The sequence below is a fragment of the Manis javanica genome, chromosome 5 (genome assembly GCF_040802235.1).
Source record: "Manis javanica isolate MJ-LG chromosome 5, MJ_LKY, whole genome shotgun sequence".
In the NCBI taxonomy this organism is placed as follows: Eukaryota; Metazoa; Chordata; class Mammalia; order Pholidota; family Manidae; genus Manis; species Manis javanica.
In genome coordinates this window covers 101,324,460-101,343,648 of record NC_133160.1, presented here as the reverse complement: position 1 = coordinate 101,343,648, position 19,189 = coordinate 101,324,460, and the positions used below count along the sequence as shown (strand labels likewise).

Below are 19,189 nucleotides of genomic sequence, written 5' to 3'. Positions count from 1 at the left end.
GCAGCGCCCGCTCGGCCGCCCCGCCCCGGGCTGCGGGGAGGGTGGGCGGCCGGGAGCCGGCGTCCGCACGGGCGCTTTCCATAGTGGTCCGGCTTGAGGTGAAACTCCGAAGCCGGGCGGAGCTGCGGCGGCCGGTGGGGTCCGTGGACCCGCGCCCGGCCCGGGTGGCGTGTGGTGCGTGCCGCGCACAGCATCCACGAGGCCGCCTTCATCCCTGCGGGGAGTCGGCGCCGAGTCGGGCTGTGGAGAGAAATAAGGCGTCCGCTCCGTCGTCTTAGCCGTGCCTTTATAATTGGTTATGTTCGAAAGTTTGCTCTCCACTTACCTTATTTTTAGAATGTACTGCTCTGATTTTGTGAACCTTTGGAGAAAATAGTTACGTCGTTCTCAACGATATATCCTAAGTTTGCAAGCTATTTAAAGCGTGCTTTCAGTCGCACTTCTCCAAGGTGGCAGTCTCCGTATAGATTCGATCAGGTACTGCGGCTTGGGTTTCGCTGGTGAGGAAAGCAAACGGACACACTCTCCATCTTTAAGATTTCGTCTGTTGAGTAAAGAATAGAATACTTTACAGTATAAAATTCGTTTTGCTTTTAACTTGAGCGAATGCGAGCACCTTTTGTGTATATGTATGTTGGTCGTTTACATTCCTTTTTGGTGAACTGCCTCTTCATAACTTTGCCTGCCTTTAAAAAAATCGAGTTGTTAGTTTTCCTTATTTATCTGAAAGAGTTATTTGAATATTAAGAGTAGCCCTTTATCGGTTACATACGTGGTAATTTTTTCCCCGCTTGCCTTTAGTTGACGTTGTTTTATATCTACTTCCTCAGTTTCGAAGGCGGCTTATGGATTTTGTGTTACGTTAGAAAGCTATCCACATTCCAAGTTTTATTTTTAATGTACTCATCTTTACAGTAATTTAAGGCTTTTGTTTTCAGAGTTAATGTTTTTGGTACGCTTCGAAATTATTTTGACTTAAGGAGTAAGATAGGAGAATCTAGGTTTATTTATTCGTTTCTCCAGATGGCTAGCCTGATGTGCCAATATTTTTTTAACAACCTTTTTTCCAACTTTTTAAAAATGCGGAACCTCTAAAAAACGTTAGTCTGATGAGCCATTTCTTCTCTATTACCAAACTCTTTGATTCTCATAGCATTCGTAATATGAAGTGGTTTGTGCTTTGAGATTTTTACTTGAATAGATTCTATTTCATTAGAAATGAATGACCAGCTTCCCAAATCTATCTTACTTTAATTTTTGTGAGCAAACTAAATAAGAGTAAATGGTAACTAGTGGACAGTTTTAAATCTTTCAACTTTTGGAAAGTGCTAAAAATATGCACTAATGCCAATAAAAATTCTTTTAACAATATCCACTTTAAAAACTGCCCCCAACACAATTTCTTTTAAGAATATAGGCTTTGGCTTCTGTATGGAGCAATCAGGAGGTATTTATTATTGTTACTTGTTTTGTATTTTGGAAATGGTATATCTTAGAATACACCATATATTTGCTGCTAAAATGAGTTGTTATATTTTCTTACAGGTTTTTTCATTTGTCACTTCAAATTTCATTCTTTGTCTCAACTTATTACCCAGGAATCTAAAAACAAATATATTAATGAACTATTTTTAGGGTGTGCTCAATAAAACAATATGAATCAGTACTTCCCAATTTTAAAAATCCATTGTCAAAACAATAGTCACTGTTGATTTGCCTGCACGGATTTTCTTTAAAGAGAAGTTCATCTTAACTCAAAGGTTGTCTAGTTGAATTTTTTTTCAGGTGTTTTAAGTATATTATAATAAAGTCAGTAGTAATAATGGGTAATAATTAGAGTGATGATAGTTCTTGGTTGGATTTGCTCTGCAGAGTGCATTAAGTTAGGAAAAAAAATGAAGATACATTCCGTGGATCAAGGAGCAGAGCACATGCTGGTTCTATCCTCAGATGGAAAACCATTTGAGTACAACTATAGCATAGAACATGCAAGGTAGGGAACTTTTTTATTAAAAATTATTTAAATTTTATTCAAAAAGCAAATCTTAATTTTTGTAGGAAAATACTACTTCATATGATCCTTTCCCCTGTTTTATTTAGTGTCATCTTAAATAAAACAATTCTGAACTGACCAGTTAATTTTGTCAGTAAACTACAAACCAATTTATGTCTCCTAGGGCATGTATCATATGTTGCTTTGATATTTAAAGGTAATAATTGGTTAGTTCACCTAGTCCCAAATTGGATTTTCACATTCATTAGCTCACCCAACTCTCATAATAATCCTGTAAGTGAGATTTCCAGAAATAAAAGTTCTCAGACTAGGGGGAAAAAAAGCCTCATCATGGAATGATTTGTGAGACTTTTTCCTAGTAGATTATGTAAACAAAACTTACATCCATCTTGTATTAGTCCTGCATTATAAAATTACTATTTGCAATTATACTGTACACATTATTTTCCTGTTAAACCAATAATTAAAACGTGGTAGTATTTTTATAATAATTTTAGATGTACTAGATGTGAAGCAGTAAATTAAAAATGTTTTCCTACGTTTCAATCTTAAATACAATTAATTTTAACATTGATGTTGTGACTGATTAACATAATGGTTATGATTAACATAAAATATATTTTCTTTCAATAGGTTTCAATGCATTTTACAAGAAAAAAGTATAATTCGGATCACATGTGGGGATTATCATTCTCTTGCACTTTCAAAAGGTACTTTTCTGGAATATTAATTGTTTCCTAGACAGGAATACATATGTATAAATGCAGAACTAGTAGAATGTGTATTTTACTTTGTAACAGGACAGAAATATGGTTTTGAATGTGATATGGTTCAGAACACTGTTCTTAAAGGAGATGAAAAATGAGAGAATTTATGGACCTGTAAAATCTCCAGGTATCCAAAATTACTACTACTACATTTGTTCTGTTACATGACAAAACTAAAACAATTTCATCATAGTGTTTGATGTCCTTTATTCAAGGGACCCAATCCATGGATGGGGGTTACAGTGCCTCTCAAGCAGTGGAGCACTGTTCCTGAGGGATTTTGGACAAAAGCGAATTTTATAGAGCATTTGAAACCAAATTGCTGAAATGGAGCATGATTGGCTGGGGTTGTACTTCTGACCTTACTTTTAAGTAAGAACAAATAAATTGATATGGATCCATAGTTGGCTTGGTGTATGGGGATTGGCTGACTGGATATACTATTTCCAGTCAAGTGGCACTTTTATAGGAACACAGTTCTGTTTCCTTATATATATATATGGAAGGAGCAGCTCCATCCTAGGTCTAGAGATTTATTTCAACAGTTCCTAGTTTTTATTTTTCAAATATGAAACAAAGAAAATACTCTGAATAATCAAAATCATTTTCTCTGAAATCAGGAGCAGGCATAGGCCACCCTTTTCCAGAACCTTCTTCCCATTTCCTAATGTTCTTCTAGCTCCCATGACTGGAGTTCAAAATCCTTTGGGTCTGCTTTTGTGGCCAATTTGCAGGTTTCTGGTGTGTTTTAACATTACATTTTGAATTCAGGGATTCCCCAAGCTCTTTATTATTTCCTACTTTTAATCAGAGACCACAATGATGGGAAAAGCAGTGGATATGGATTGTTTTCTAAAGAAACTTGACCATAGAGGAATTAAGACAGGAGGGTCATAGAGGGGAATTCAGGGTCAATGAAATTTTTTAATATCCAGAACAGACATAATAATGAGCTGACTGGAAACTGGGATATTCAAGAGAGGTAAACAATCAAGTGTTTGACCTGTACTGAAGGCCCTGTGGAAATTTGAGAGTAGGAACTTGTATTGGAAAAAAATTAACCAGGTTGTTTGACTTCATACATTAATGAACAAAAGTTTCGTTTTGAGGATCCACATGTTTAGGTTATCAAGATAAAACAGACACACTGTGCTTTTAAGAAGCCTAGGTGCTAGTGGTACAGGAGGAATATGTTTTCAGATTTTTTTATTGGTAAATCACAATCTAGGAAAGAATGAAATTTGGGAAAGCAAGAAAGGGAACTTGATTATGCTCACTGTTATATTCCTGTGCCTGGTAGGCACAGGATAATTTTATTTGAAGAAAGGGCTCTGACTTCCACCATATCCTGCACAGTATCTTGGAAAAGAGTTGCTCAGATACATTTTTTCAGACTCCATTAGGTATTGTCAGTTCCATTAGATAACATCTAAGAACTCCATATATTCCATTAATGCTGACAGTGTAAAGATACTGTGCTACAATTTCAAATGTATTTTTCAATTGTTTATTAGGATTTCAGGCATTTTACAAGAAAAAAGTATAATTCGGATCACATGTGGGGATTAGGGGTGGGGAGGAGGTAGAGAGAAAAACAGTAGTTTTAGTTTTTATTTTCCTACATATAGAATGTTTCTGTTTTTTGTGGACCCATCCTGTGGGTTTTTAAAAGTAAGTATTTCTCAAATTTGATTATATGTTCAGATAGCTTCATTCTACCTCTCCTTTGTGTGTTTTTGCTGCTGCAGCAGAAATATCTCAGATTGGGTCGTTTAAACAGCAGAAATTAATTTCTGAACAGTTCTGGAGGCTGGAAATCCAATTCAAGGTGCCAGCAGATACAGTGTCTGGTGAGGATCTGTCTTCCATGGTGGAGAGGGCAAGTGCTTTCTGGGTCTCTTACAGGGCACTAATCCCATTCATGAGGACTTCACCTTCATAATCTCTTCTAATCATCTACCAAAGGCCCCACCTCCATATACCATCACATTGAGGGTTAGGATTTCAACATGAGCCTTTGAGGGACACATTCAGTCCATAACACTACCCTGTGAGGTAGGAGTAAGGAGGTATAACTTAAACTGAAGAGAAGATTCTTCTGATCTTTCTGACTCAGACGTATGGGATCTGAGAAGATGAGTATCAGAGATTGTAATAGTATAGTATGAATAACATATAATACTACAGGGTAATGTCTGCTGCATTTTAAACATAATAAGACAGCATTTTCTTCTTTTTTGTCAAGGTGGTGAGCTTTTTGCATGGGGACAGAATTCATATGGCCAGCTTGGAGTTGGAAGAATATTTGCTTCAACCCCTACACCAGAGATTGTGGAGCATCTCTCAGGAGTCCCCTTGGTTCAGATTTCTGCAGGAGAAGCCCATAGCATGGCTTTATCCATGTCTGGAAACATTTACTCATGGGGAAGAAATGATTTTGGACAACTCGGTCTGGGCCACACCAAAAGTATGGAAACATGTTTTCAGATGCATATTATCAGTGTATGTACTTATTAGATAGTAGAGATGAATGTAACACAGACCACCCTGTCAGAAATGGTACACATACTTGCTTTAATTTGTGCTGTGCTCCCTGTTCATCTCTGGTCTTCAGGACAGAATCAGTCTAACAGCCATGCATTGTGTGGAAGTTGTTGCCCTGATTGACATACGTCAGGGCCGTGTGGGACAAGGGAAAGAGCATTGCCTGGGGATCAGAATACCTGCGTTCTTTTCCCACTTTACAGGGCCTTGCCATGTCATTTTTCTCTAGGCTTTGGTTTCTTTTTCTGTAAAGTGATCAGTTTGATGAAATCACTTCCAAAGTGCTTGTAAACTTAAAATGGCTACTAATATCATCTTATGACAAAAGGACACTAATGTTCTGTTTAGAAATTCACATATCCTAAACATTTTCTATAAGGTGTTAAGAAGATGTTATTTAAGGTAACATCTGTGTACACACACACGCACACACGTAATTGCTGTTTTTGAACTACCTCACAATGCAGATGACAGAATTTCTTAATACCCGAACATCTTGTTAGAATTTTCAGGTGTAGCAGATGCTGCTGCTTTATCAGCTGTGGAAATGGGCATATTATCCCCTAGCTTACTGGTCAAACTGCATTTCTCCCTGATGTGGTCCAGTGCCAGTTAAGAAGGAGAACCCTTAAGTTGGTGTTAGAAAAATATTTAAAGGAGGGAAAGGAATAAAGGGCAGTTAATTTTTTTACTAAATCTTGAAGTGCTTTGACAAATAATTGTGAGAGAAAGAAGAGGTGATGTAAGGCAAGGACACTGTAGTAGAGAATTTGAAAGAAAATAACTTATGTTCATTAAAAGGGTAGTTCTACTTGGGAGTTGGAAATACCAGATTTGCTGCAGTTAAAGTTAGTCAAGTTAAAAGAGAAGAATGGGCTCAGAAAATGTGTTTGACAGTCACAGGTGAGTGCCCCACCGTACAGGCCTAGGGAGGGCTTGTCCCCCCAGAACATGTTGGGGACTTAACTGGTAGGTGAAAGGAAGTGGTTTGGGTATTTTTACCAGCAGCTTGAATGTCTAGTATGAAATTCAGCATTTCCTTTTGGTCAGTTCAACCATTCTTTCCTTTGCATAGATAAAGAGTCTCCTTCCCTTATTGAAGCCCTGGACAATCAGAAAGTTGAATTTCTCACATGTGGTGGCTTTCACGCTGCCCTGCTCACAAAGGTGCGTGTACCCTTACTTCTTGGACTGTATTTCTGGAGGAACCCTTTGTAGTAGGGAAAGCACTAGAACACCTAAGTGTGGGCAGCTCATGTTTCCCAGGGAAGAAAGGTCATACCTCCCACCTGATAATGTGGAGACTTTGCTTTGACAGTGCTTTTGTTAATTATTCACTGATGGCTGTGCGTCAGCGAATATTCTGTGGCGTATTTCTGTGGAATCTGATGTTATGTTCCCTTTCCTTAGGATGGGCTGGTGTATACTTTTGGCGCTGGAATATACGGGCAACTTGGTCATAATTCAACAGAGAATGAATTAAGACCACGTTTGGTGACTGAGCTTGTTGGGAATAGAGTGACCCAGTTAGCTTGTGGAAGGTAAGTTATACAGTGTCAGTGACATTTTCAGCTATGTGAAGATGCTTAATTTACATTTTTAGATAATCATAAATCTTTTAGTGTATATATGTTTGTTTTCTTTTATTTTTTTAATGAACAGATATATTTACTTCCTGTTGCCCCTTTAGTGAAATACCTTTGTACCTGTTCAAGTGCATTTTTTTTTTTAAGAAAAATAAGTCACCCTTTATTTGGGAAAAAAACAAACATGAATCAAAAAAGATTATTCATAGATGTACTCACTTTCTTTCATAACTCCTCAAGGCCAACATTCTTGGTTACCATAATTCTTTCAGAGTGATCACAGTAAAGTATAAGACAGTTGGTTTACTAAGTAGAATACCCTGAGAAGTTTGATTTTCATAGCTCTTTTTTTTTTTAACAACAAAACTTGATCAGACTCATTGGTTTACTTAATTATCTTCCTTGAACATCAGTCAGTACACTTCTCACCAGTAGGATCTTGGGTCTTGGTTGGAGCTAAGAAATATTTTCACCCAGATGCATTTTTTCTTCTTTTAAGCAACGTTCTCCTCATTAAACATAAGCAAGTTCAGACCCTATCTAAATATTGGGTTCATTTGTTTATTGAAACCTTTACTATAAAAAACTGGTGTATGTACTTTCAGTCTGTAAAGTATTCTGTTACGATCTTGGAGTAAAATTACATGAAGTGGATATTAAATTATAACAGATTATTGCAATGGTATAATTCTCTGCGTTGGGTATCTGTGTTAACCAAAAAATATTATTACCACTTTGGATTTTTTATAACAAATTTCTCTTTGAGTAGCATGTGTTACAATAGGAGTTACCACATTAGAGATGTTTTAATGCAAACCAAATCAGTACCCTTACTAACACAGGAGAACTCACTGGAAAGACTCATGGAACTCACTAAAAGCTCTTATATTCATGGTCACATTAATTGCAAGGTAGGAGAATACAAACTAGAACTAGTCGAAGGAAGAGATGCAGAGAGTCTAGGAAGGAGCTGGAAGAGGAGCTTCCAGTGTATGCTCCCTGTGGAGCTGTGGATGGTATTACCACCTCCCGGCCTGATATATGATTGTGTGTTGAGTATTGCCAACTAGGGAAGCTCACCCAAGTCCAGAGTTGTTACTGGGGTTTCGTTGGTTAGTCATGATTGATTGAATCACTGCCCACAAAGTTGAACTCAACCTCCTGCCTCTCCCTCACTTAGGTTGTGCTAACCCGCAGTCAGAGAGGCTCTCCCAGCCACCTGGATGATCTATTAGCTGCAGCCTGAGGGGCCTACTATGAATAACAAAGACACTTCTATCACTGGGGAAATTCTATGGATTTAGAGTTACCTCCCGGGAACTGAGGATAAAGGCTTGACCTCTGTTTGAGCAAGGCTAAAATTCTTCATGCATCTATGTAGTGGCAGAGACCATTGAGCAAATGAGTAAGAAAATAGTGTGATAAATCAAAGATCTTAGGGAAATAGAGTATGAGCTCAGAGGATCACCAAATTCCATCTTCTAGGGTGGGTAAAGGAGGGACTCAGACACGGCTTCCAAGAGGTGGTAACTCTAAAGCCAAGGCTTGAAAAAAGAGTAGAAGGTGGGGAAGATGCTTGTTCCTGAGAAAGGAAACACCATTAGCCAAGGTGTTTTGAGTAGATTTACTGCTTCCAAAATCATCTCCGCCACACATGAATGATTTCACAGTCTGCAGATGGCTAATTTCATTCATGGGGTGTTGTTTAACTAGTTCCATCCACTGGGTAACCTAATGGCAGCAGTTCACCATGTTGCTGCATACTCTCGTCATTGTGGACAATTGAGAATTGAGCGTATGTGCTTTTATTTAATAGGTGGCACACACTTGCCTATGTTTCTGATTTGGGGAAGGTCTTTTCTTTTGGTTCTGGAAAAGAAGGACAACTGGGAAGCAGTGGAACACAGAATCAGCTGATACCACTTCCCATGAAATTGCCGTCAGATGAAGAGCTCAAATTTGGTAAATTCCATAGGAGCACAGGATTTGGCATAAATACCTTTGTTGAGAAACTGATTTTTCTAAGTTTGTAATGTGTCAAGAAAAGAAATGTATGACCATGAAAGGAGTTCCTCTAAATACCAGCTTCATTTTTTTACTTGTTAACAGTTTAAATTACCCACTTGAATTCACTAAGTCAGAATAACCATTGGTTTTCTCTTACCCCTTCAGATTACAATTTATGTGGACTCAAATGATACAACATAAAATAGACTATATGAATTCAGAGGCATATGTGACTTTTTTTTAAAATTAATTTTATTTTGGTATCATTAATCTACAATTACATGAAGGACATTATGTTTACTAGGTTCCCCCCTTCACCAAGTCCCCCCACATACCCGTTCACAGTCACTGTCCATCAACATAGTAAGATGCTGTAAAATCAGCATATGTGACTTCTTATTTCAGTTTGAAAGTAACCTGTTCATTCTATGGTGATTGGCTTTCTTACCTGGTTAAATGAACTCATAATCATGTAAAACCCTCAGAGTAATGAGGATCTGCAATAGCCTGGGCACCATAACACATGTTATTTCATCTACCCTTGAGCAGTTCTGGGAGATGTGTATTCTCAGTCCCATTTACTGGGGGAGAGAAAAGCAGAGCAACTTGGAGAGTGTAGGGTTAGCTGATTCTTGTGGCCAGTAGGTTTGGCAGGATTTGAACTGCGCCCTGCATGACTGGGAGCCTGAGCTCTGAAACATTCCAGAGTATAGAAATGCCTCAGAGCACTTTGGCTACTTTTATCTGAAAACCTAGTGGTAGCCTAAAATACCAAAAGCCTCACTTCTGAGAAATGAGCAGTAGGGCTATTTCCTTTAAACCAGTTCTTTCTTGCAACCACTTAGACTTCTGAAGTACTTATTTACATTCTTCACAGCCAAGTTGTGAGTTGAATTTTGAGTTGTAGAATGTGGCATTTAGTAATAGAAGCAAAATTAATCCAGGAAACACTTAACTAATCAAATATTTGACTGTATTTTATTTATAGTTGACCCTTGAACAACTTGGGGGTTAGGGGCACTGACCCTCTGCACATTTGCAAGTGTGTATATAAGTTTTGACTCTTTAAAACTTTACTAATAGCCTTCTGACTGAAAGACTTACTGTAAGTTGATTAACATATTTTGTATGTTATATGTATTGTGTACTGTATTCTTAAAATAAGCTAGAAAAAGTTTTTTTTAATTGCTGGGATTATTAAAAATTTTTTTAAATATATTTATTGAAAAACGCCCCATGTAGAAAGTGCACCCATGCAGTTCAAACCCATATTGTTCAAGGGTCAGCTTTATTTCTGCTTCATGGGTGGAAAGTGTGCTGTGTCTTGGTCTGTCAGAAAGATAAAAGGACTAAGTTTCTTAAGAGCCTGAAAGTATTTACATTGAGTATGCATGTTTGTGCTAACTAACTTGTTTAAAATCCTACTTTGTATTTCCCTTTTAGAGAGCCATGCCTCAGAAAAGGAGTTAATAATGATTGCTGGAGGGAATCAAAGCATTTTGCTCTGGTTGGAAAGAGAGGTAAAAATAGATTTCTAGATGTTCTGTCACTTGGTCCTTTAAGCAAAATGAAGGGTTCCAGAATCCAGTGGTGATTACTTAAATCATCAGGTTACTAAGCTGACATTTGGTGAATAGCTAGATGTTATTGATCTTTTATTGTCTAAACTATACAAATTTTTACCCAAAAAAACCAGCAGGTTTGTCCCTGGTGATTGTCAAATCAGAGGGATCTCCTTACTTTTGCTTAACTTTTGCCTTGCCAGTAGTATCGGGTCAGTGTCCTAGCAAGCCAACAGGTTGACATTCTGAAATGACTTTGCTAGCCAATACTAAAAAAGACCCAAGGTTCACAGGCTTATGAATAATCAGTCCATAACTTCTCACCCTGGTTCACCATGGCCAGTTGAGTTTCTTCTACTTCTGTACATACTCCTTTTAAAATCTTCCCCTCAAGGCTTTATGATGTGCATTTTAATCCTACCACTTCTGTGTGAAGTGCTGGATGTTGAGATGCTCAGAAATTTACTTTGTATCTAAAATCCTCCTGGACATGAAGTTGGCAAACAGGGAAATGACCAACTGATTGCTAATAGAATCTCACTTTATGATTCCCCAGAGTTGTATTATCCATGTTTAAAAATCTTCATTACCCACTCTCCTTAGAATGTGTCTAAAGCTGGATACCTGTTTCTGTTGGGTCTAAATATGTTTTTCTTCTTTTTACAGAATCCCTATGTTAATCTGAGGAGGAAAATTCCTACATTGAATGAAGTGACTGTAAACAGGTGGATTGCTGATGTGGGGACTAAACAGTGGCAAAATGCAAAAAGGTATACTCCATGCATCTGTCTTGTTATATAGCTCTCTACAGTAGTGTTTCCCCCCAGCTAGTTCTGTGCAATACAGGATTGTGAAATTTTGTGGTCTGTTCATGGTCCCTTAGCCAGAGATCTCCAGAGAAACAGAAGCAATTGTGCGTGTGTGTGTGTGCAGAAAGAAGGATATTTATTTATTTATTTTAAATAAGGTATCATTGATAGACAATCTTATAAAGGTTTCCCATTAGCAACATTGTGGCTTCAGCACTCACACATATTATTTTCAAGTCCCCCTTTCATCCCATTGCAAGCAATCACTGTCCATCAGTGTAGTAAAGATACTATAGAGTCGTTACCTGTCTTCTCCATGCTGCACTACCTTCCTGGTGACCTACCTACATTGTGTGTGCTAATTGCAGTGCACCCCTTAATCCCGTCCTCCCTCCCTTCCCGCCCACTCTCCCCACTCCCTTACCTTTGGTATCTGCTAGTCCCTTGGAGCCTGTGAGACTGCTGCTGTTTTGTTCCTTCAGTTTTGCTTTATCGTTACACTCCACAAGTGAGTGAAATCATTTGGTACTTGTCTTTCAGAAGGAGATTTATTTATTTATTTATTGTATTATTTTTATTTTGGTATCATTAATGTACAATTACATGAGCAACATTATGGTTACTAGACTCCCGCATTATCAAGTCCCCACCGCATACCCCATTACTGTCACTGTCCATCAGCATAGTAAGATGCTATAGAATCACAACTTGTCTTTGTGTTGCACTGCTTTCCCCATGCCCATCCCACACACCATGTGTGCTAATCCTTAATGCCCTTCTTACCCCTTATCCCTCCCTTCCCACCCATCCATCCCAGTCCCTTCCCCTTTGGTAACTGTCAGTCCATTCTTGGGTTCTGTGAGTCAGCTGTTGTTTTGTTCCTTCCGTTTATTCTTTGTTCTTATACTCCACAGAAGAGTGAAATCATTTGATACTTGTCTTTCTCCACCTGGCTTATTTCACTGAGCATAATACCTTCTAGCTCCATCCATGTTATTGCAAATGGTAGGATTTCCCTGCTTCTTATGGCTGAATAATATTCTGTTGTGTATATGTACCACATCTTCTTTATCCATTCATCTACTGAAGGACACTTAGGTTGCTTCCATTTCTTGGCTATTATAAATAGTGCTGCGATAAACATAGGGGTGCATATGTCATTTTCAAACTGGGCTCCTGCATTCTAAGGGTAAATTCCTAGGAGTGGAATTCCTGGGTCAAATGGTATTTCTATTTTTAGTTTTTTGAGGAACCTCAGTACTGCTTTCCACAATGGTTAAACTAATTTACATTCCCACCAGCACTGGACACATCCTCCCCAAAAGTTGTTGTTGCTTGTCTTTTGGATGGTGGCCATCCTAACTGGTGTGAGGTGATACCTCATTATGGCTTTAATTTGCATTTCTCTGATGATTAGCAATGCGGAGCATCTTTTCATGTGCCTTTTGGCCATCTGAATTTCTTCTTTGGAGAAGTGTCTGTTCAGATCCTCTGCCCATTTAATTGGATTATCTGCTTTTTGTTTGTTGAGGTAGGTGAGCTCTTTATATATTTTGGATATCAAACCTTTATTGGATTATCATTTATGAATATATTCTCCCATACTGTAGGATGTCTTTTTGTTCTACTGATGGTGTCCTTTGCTGTACAGAAGCTTTTCAGCTTGATATAGTCCCACTTGTTCATTTTTGCTTTTGTTTCCCTTGCCTGGGGAGATATGTTCATGAAGAAGTTGTTCATGATCATGTTTATGTCCAAGAGATTTTTGCCTATGTTTTTTTCTAAGAGTTTTATGGTTCCATGACTTACATTCAGCTTTGATCCATTTCGAGTTTACTTTTGTGTATGGGGTTAGACTATAATCCAGTTTCATTCTCCTACATGTAGCTGTCCAGTTTTGCCAACACCAGCTGTTGAAGAGACTGTCATTTCCCCACTGTATATCCATTGGTAATATTAATTGACCATTTTTGCTTGGGTTTATATCTGGGCTCTCTGTTCTGTTCTACTGGTCTGTTGGTCTGTTCTTGTGCCAGTACCAAATTGTGTTGATTACTGTGGCTTTGTAGTAGAGCTTGAAGTTGGGAAGCGAGATCCCCCCTGCTTTATTCTTCCTTCTCAGGATTGCTTTGGCTATTCGGGGTCTTTTGTGGTTCCATATGAATTTTAGAACTATTTGTTCCAGTTCATTGAAGAATGCTGTTGGTACTTTGATAGGGATTGCATTGAATCTGTAGATTGCTTTAGGTCGGATGGCCATTTTGACTATATTAATTCTTCCTAGCCAAGAGCATAGGATGTATTTCCATTTATTAGTATCCTCTTTAATTTCTCTTAAGAGTATCTTGTAGTTTTCAGGGTATAGGTCTTTCACTTCCTTAGTTAGGTTTATTCCTAGGTATTTTATTCTTTTTGATGCAATTGTGGATGGAATTGTCCTGATTTCTCTTTCTGCTAGATCATCGTTAGTGTAAAGGAATGCAACAGATGTCTATGTAGTAATTTTTTATCCTGCAGCTTTGCTGAATTCAGATATTAGTTCTAGTAGTTTTGGAGTGGATTCTTTAGGGTTTGTGATACATAATATCATGTCATCTGCAAATAGTGGCAATTTGACATCTTCCTTACCAATCCGGCTGCCTTGTATTTCTTTGTTTTGTCTGATTGCCATGGCTAGGACCTCCAGTACTATCTTGAATAGCAGTGGGGAGAGTGGGCATTCCTGCCTTGTTCCTGATTTTAGAGGAAAAGCTTTCAGCTTCTCGCTGTTAAGTATGATGTTGGCTTTGTGTTTGTCATATATGGCCTTTATTATGTTGAGGTACTTGCCCTCTATACACATTTTGTTGAGAGTTTTTATCATGAATGGATGTTGAATTTTGTCGAATGCTTTTTCAGCATCTATGGAGATGATCATGTGGTTTTTGTCTTTCTTGTTGATGTGGTGGATGATACTGATGGATTTTTTAATGTTGTACCATCCTTATATCCCTGTTATAAATCCCACTTGATCATGGTGTGTGATCCTCTTAATGTATTTTTGAATTCGGTTTGCTAATATTTTGTTGAATATTTTTGCGTTGAATGTTAATCAGGGATATTGGTGTGTAATTTTCTTTTTTTGTGGTGTCTTTGCCTGGTTTTGCTATTAGAGTGATGCTTGCTTCGTACAATGAGTTTGGAAGTATTCCCTCCTCTTCTATTTTTTGGAAAACTTTACGGAGAATGGGTATTAGGTCTTCACTAAATGTTTGATAAAATTCTGTGGTGAAGCCATCTGGTTCAGGAGTTTTGTTCTTAGGTAGGTTTTTGACTACCGATTCAATTTCGTTGCTGGTAATTGGTCTGTTTAGATTTTCTGTTTCTTCCTTGGTCTGTCTTGGAAGGTTGTATTTTTCTAGAAAGTTGTCCATTTCTTCTAGGTTATCCAGCTTGTTAGCATATAATTTTTTGTAATATTCTCTCTTAATTTATATTTCTGTGGTGTCCGTCATGATTTTACCTGTCCCATTTCTGATTCTGTTTATGTGTGTAGATTCCCTTTTTCTCTTAATAAATTTGGCTAGGGGTTTATCTATTTTGTTTATTTTCTCGAAGAACCAGGTCTTGGTTTCATTGATCTTTTTCTATTATTTTATTCTTCTCAATTTTATTTATTTCTTTTCTGATCTTTATTATGTCCCTCCTTATGCTGACTTTGGGCCTCATTTGTTCTTCTTTTTCCAGTTTCAATAATTATGACTTTAGACTATTCATTTTGGATTGTTCTTCTTTAAATAGGCCTGGATTGCTATATCCTTTCCTCTTAGAACTGCCTTCGCTGTGTCCCACAGAAGTTGGGGCATGGTGCTGTTCTCGTCATTTGTGTCCATATAGTGCTTGATCTCTGTTTTAATTTGGTCATTGATCCATTGATTATTTAGGAGCATGTTGTTAAGCCTCCATGTGTTTGTGAGCCTTTTTGTTTTCTTCGTACAATTTATTTCTAGTTTTATACCTTTGTGATCTGAGAACTTGGTTGGTAGAATTTCAGTCTTTTTGAATTTACTGAGGCTCTTTTTGTGGCCTAGTATGTGGTCTATCCTGGAAAATGTTCCATGTGCCCTTGAGAAGAATGTGTATCCTGCTGCTTTTGGCTGTAGAGTTCTATAGATGTCTGTTAGGTCCGTCTGATCTAGTGTGTTGTTCAGTGCCTCTGTGTCCTTACTTATTTTCTGTCTGGTGGATCTGTCCTTTGGAGTGAGTGGTGTGTTGAAGTCTCCTAAAATGAATGCATTGCATTCTATTTCCTCCTTTAATTGTGTTAGTATTTGTTTTACATATGTAGGTGGTCCTGTGTTGGGTGCATAGATATTTATAATAGTTATATTCTCTTGTTGGACTGACTCTTTTATCATTATGTAATGTCCTTTATCTCTTGTTACTTTCTTTGTTTTGAAGCCTATTTTGTCTGATATTAGTACTGTAACACCTGCTTTTTTCTCCCTATTGTTTGCATGAAATATCTTCTTCCATCCCTTGACTTTTAGTCTGTGTATATCTTTGGGTTTGGGATGAGTCTCTTGTAAGCAGTATATAGATGGGTCTTGCTTTTTTATCCATTCTTTTACTCTTTGTGTTTTGATTGGTGCATTCAGTTCATTTACATTTAGGGTGATTATTGAAAGATATGTACTTATTGCCATTGCAGGCTTTCAATTCGTGGTTACCAAAGGTTCCAGGGTAGCTTCTTTACTATCTAAATGTCTAACTTTTAACTCACTCATTATGCTATTATAAATACAGTCTGATGATTCTTTATTTCTCTCTCTTATTCTTCCTCCTCCACTCTTTATATGTTAGGTGTTTTATTCTGTACTCTTTTGTGTTTCCCTTGACTGCTTTTGTGGGTAGTTGATTTTATTTTTTGCCTTTAGTTAGTATTTGGTTGGTCTGCTTTCTTTGCTGTGATTTTATTTGCTCTGGAGGTATCTATTTAGTGTTAGGAGTGCTTCTATCTAGAGGAGTCCCTTTAAAATACCCTGTAGAGGTGGTTTGTGGGTGGCAAATTCCATCAACTTTTGCTTCTCTGGAAATTGTTTAATCTCTCCTTCAATTTTAAATGATAATCTTGCTGAATACAGTATTCTTGGTTTGATGCCCTTCTTTTTCATTGCATTAAATATATCATGCCATTCTCTTCTGGCCTGTAAGGTTTCTGTTGAAAAGTATGATAATAGCCTGGTGGGTTTTCCTTTATAGGTGATCTCTTTTCTCTCTCTGACTGCCTTTAATACCCTGACCTTGTCTTTGATCTTTGCTGTTTTAATTATTATATGTCTTGGTGTTGTCCTCCTTGGGTCCCTTGTGTTGGAAGATATGTGGGCTTCCATTGTCTGAGAGACTATTTCGTTCTGCAGCTTGTGGAAGTTTTCAGCAATTATTTCTTAAAAGACACTTTCTATCCCTTTTTCTCTCTCTTCTTCTTCTGGTACCCCTATTGTGTGAATATTGTTCTGTTTGGAGTGGTCACACAGTTCTCTTACTGTTCGTTCATTCATAGAGATGCTTTTGTCTCTCTGTCTCAGCTTCTCTGTATTCCTGTTCTCTGATTTCTATTCCATTTATAGTCTGTACCTCATCCAGTCTGCTCTTCTATAGAGTGTTTCATTCTGTAGTCTCTCTCCTGACATTCCTTAGCTCTTGCATATTTCTCTGCAGCTCCATCAGCATGGTTATGACTTTTATTTTGAATTATTTTTCAGGAAGATTGGTTATGTCTGTCTTGCCAGGCCCTCTCTTGGGCTATGACTTTTATTTTGAATTATTTTTCAGGTAGATGGCTTATATCTGTCTCGCCAGGCCCTCTCTCAGCATTGTTTGAGTGATTTTGGATTGGACCAGTTTCTTCTGCCTTTTCATGGCGATTGAAATGATCGCCGGCAAGTGGTGCGTGTGTCAGCTGGAAGAACAAAGTCTCTTCCTGCTTCTTGGTCACCTTGTCCTTCTCTGCTGCGTGTCTGGTTAACTGCACACCGGGAGCAGTCTCTGGGTTAATTCCCTGAGCTGCCATGGACGGGGCGGCCCTTGGTATAGCATAATGCACTGCCAGGGGTTGCAGGTGCACAGCGTGTGTTCTCCTGTGAGAGTGGCAGGGACCCCTTCATGCCCTCGGACTTTGCCTGGGCCTCCTCTGCCTGTGCCGCGTGATTGTGCAGTGGGGGCAGCCTCTGGGTCTGGCCTGGTTAGCTGTGCGCTGGGAGAAGACTCTATGTGGTTGCTGTGGGCGGGGCTGCTCCCTGGCTGGTCTGCAGCAGTGGTGGATCGGCCCAGCCGGTTTGCTTGCAGTGCAGGTAGGGGGGAATGAATGACAGGCTGCTTTTCGCTGTGAGGGAAGCTCTACCTGCATTGCCACCCAGGGGGTTAGGGTGCCTGTAATTCCTTAAGATTCCCACCTGTTTGGCTGAGTCTGCCGGGACTGTTTTGTCCATCTGTTATACACTTGTCCCTTTAAGACTTCTAAAACTTTTAAAGTGCCTGCTTTTCTTTTGTCCCAGGGGAGCTGGCTGTGGGGACCCACTTTCAGTCTGTCTCGGATTTTACTTTTCTGTTTCTCTTATATCCAGTACATTATGCAATGTGTGTCTGTGCTCCCATTGCAGATTACTAGAGCTGGTTATTTAGCAGTCCTGTGCTTCTACTCTCTCCCCACTCTGATTCTTTCCCTCCCACTGGTGAGCTGGGGTGGAGGGAATGCTCAGGTCCCACCAGGTCACGGCTTTGTATCTTTCTTACTCTTTTTGTGGGAATGCTGAGTTCTTGGAGATGTAGATGTAGCCTGGCTGTTGTACTATATCTTCTGGTCTCTCTTCTAGGAATAGTTGTATTTGCTGTATTTTCAAAATATGTATGGTTTTGGGAGGAGATTTCTGCTGCCCTACTCAAGCTGCCATCTTTTACTCTCCAAACTCAGGAGATTTATTTATAAGGAATTGGTTCATGCAGTTGTAGAGACTGGCAAGTTCAAAATGTGTAAAGCAGGCAAGCAAGCTGGAGACCTAGGGAAGGGTGGATATTGCAGCTTGAGTGCCAAAGCAGTCTGGAGGCAGCATTCCCTCTTTCCTTGAGGGACCCTTAAGCTTTTTCTCTTAAGGCTTTCAACTGACTAGATGAGGTACCCACATTATGGAGGGTATTATGCTTTACTCAAAGTCTTCTAAGATAAATGTTAATCTCATCTAAAAAAATACCTTCATAGCAACATCTTAAATTGGTGGTTGACCAAATATCTTGGTACCATGGCCTAGCTAAGTTGACATACAGAATTAACCTTCAAATTACACACTTTAAATGTGTGAACTGTTTGGTGTGTAAATTACATCTCAAAGTTGTTTTAGATTAAAAAATAATTAACATTCACAACTAGCATCTAAGCTTTATGAGGGCAGCTTCCCTTTCTACAAGATTCTTTGAGCCTTGATACGTTTGCATATATTGTAACTCTGAGGAAGAAATATACTGTACAGTTTTCAACCCTGTTTGACCTTGGAAGCACCTGTTTTTGGGCTTCACATCTGAACAGTTTGGGCTACCTTGCTCTAAAGGATAAAACCCCTACTGTTTGTAAAGATTACACTCATTTTTACAAACATTTCCTTTCAGCAATATTTTTAGGTATGGCTTTCTAATTCTGGAAAGTCATTTTACAAATTGCAATTGCATTATAATTTGCAAGCATAAGTGATCAAGAACTTTTTGTGCAATTACTTCTGAAATGGAATGGAGCATTACCTCACTCTGCCTACTCCCGCCTTTTTACTACTTACAGTAATGTTTTTTGTTCCTACTTCAGTGGAAAAGAAAGAAATAGGTTGTAAAACTGAGTAGGATTAGGAGTGTTTTATATGCCAAAGAAAATGTC

At 38.5% G+C, this 19,189-nt stretch overlaps 1 protein-coding gene across 12 annotated transcripts in view; it reads left to right on the top strand.

Moving 5' to 3' along the window:
• The window catches only part of HERC5 (HECT and RLD domain containing E3 ubiquitin protein ligase 5), a 65,258-nt gene that overhangs the window by 1,826 nt on the left and 44,243 nt on the right, over positions 1 to 19,189 (top strand). For 10 of the 12 annotated variants that reach the window (XR_012131664.1, XR_012131663.1, XR_012131665.1 and 7 more), the window contains exons 2-10: positions 1,873 to 1,993; positions 2,648 to 2,724; positions 4,530 to 4,631; positions 5,027 to 5,248; positions 6,401 to 6,492; positions 6,736 to 6,866; positions 8,728 to 8,873; positions 10,362 to 10,438; positions 11,147 to 11,250. Coding sequence is in view for 9 of the 12 variants with exons in the window: in XM_073237314.1 (XP_073093415.1) it covers positions 1,873 to 1,993; positions 2,648 to 2,724; positions 4,530 to 4,631; positions 5,027 to 5,248; positions 6,401 to 6,492; positions 6,736 to 6,866; positions 8,728 to 8,873; positions 10,362 to 10,438; positions 11,147 to 11,250 (1,072 nt within the window). In the remaining 3 variants the exon portion in view is untranslated. Of the gene's footprint in view, positions 1 to 27; positions 478 to 1,872; positions 1,994 to 2,647; positions 2,725 to 4,529; positions 4,632 to 5,026; positions 5,249 to 6,400; positions 6,493 to 6,735; positions 6,867 to 8,727; positions 8,874 to 10,361; positions 10,439 to 11,146; positions 11,251 to 19,189 lie in introns of those variants that run through there. The other 2 variants (XM_073237315.1, XM_073237313.1) reach the window with 2 other exon arrangements.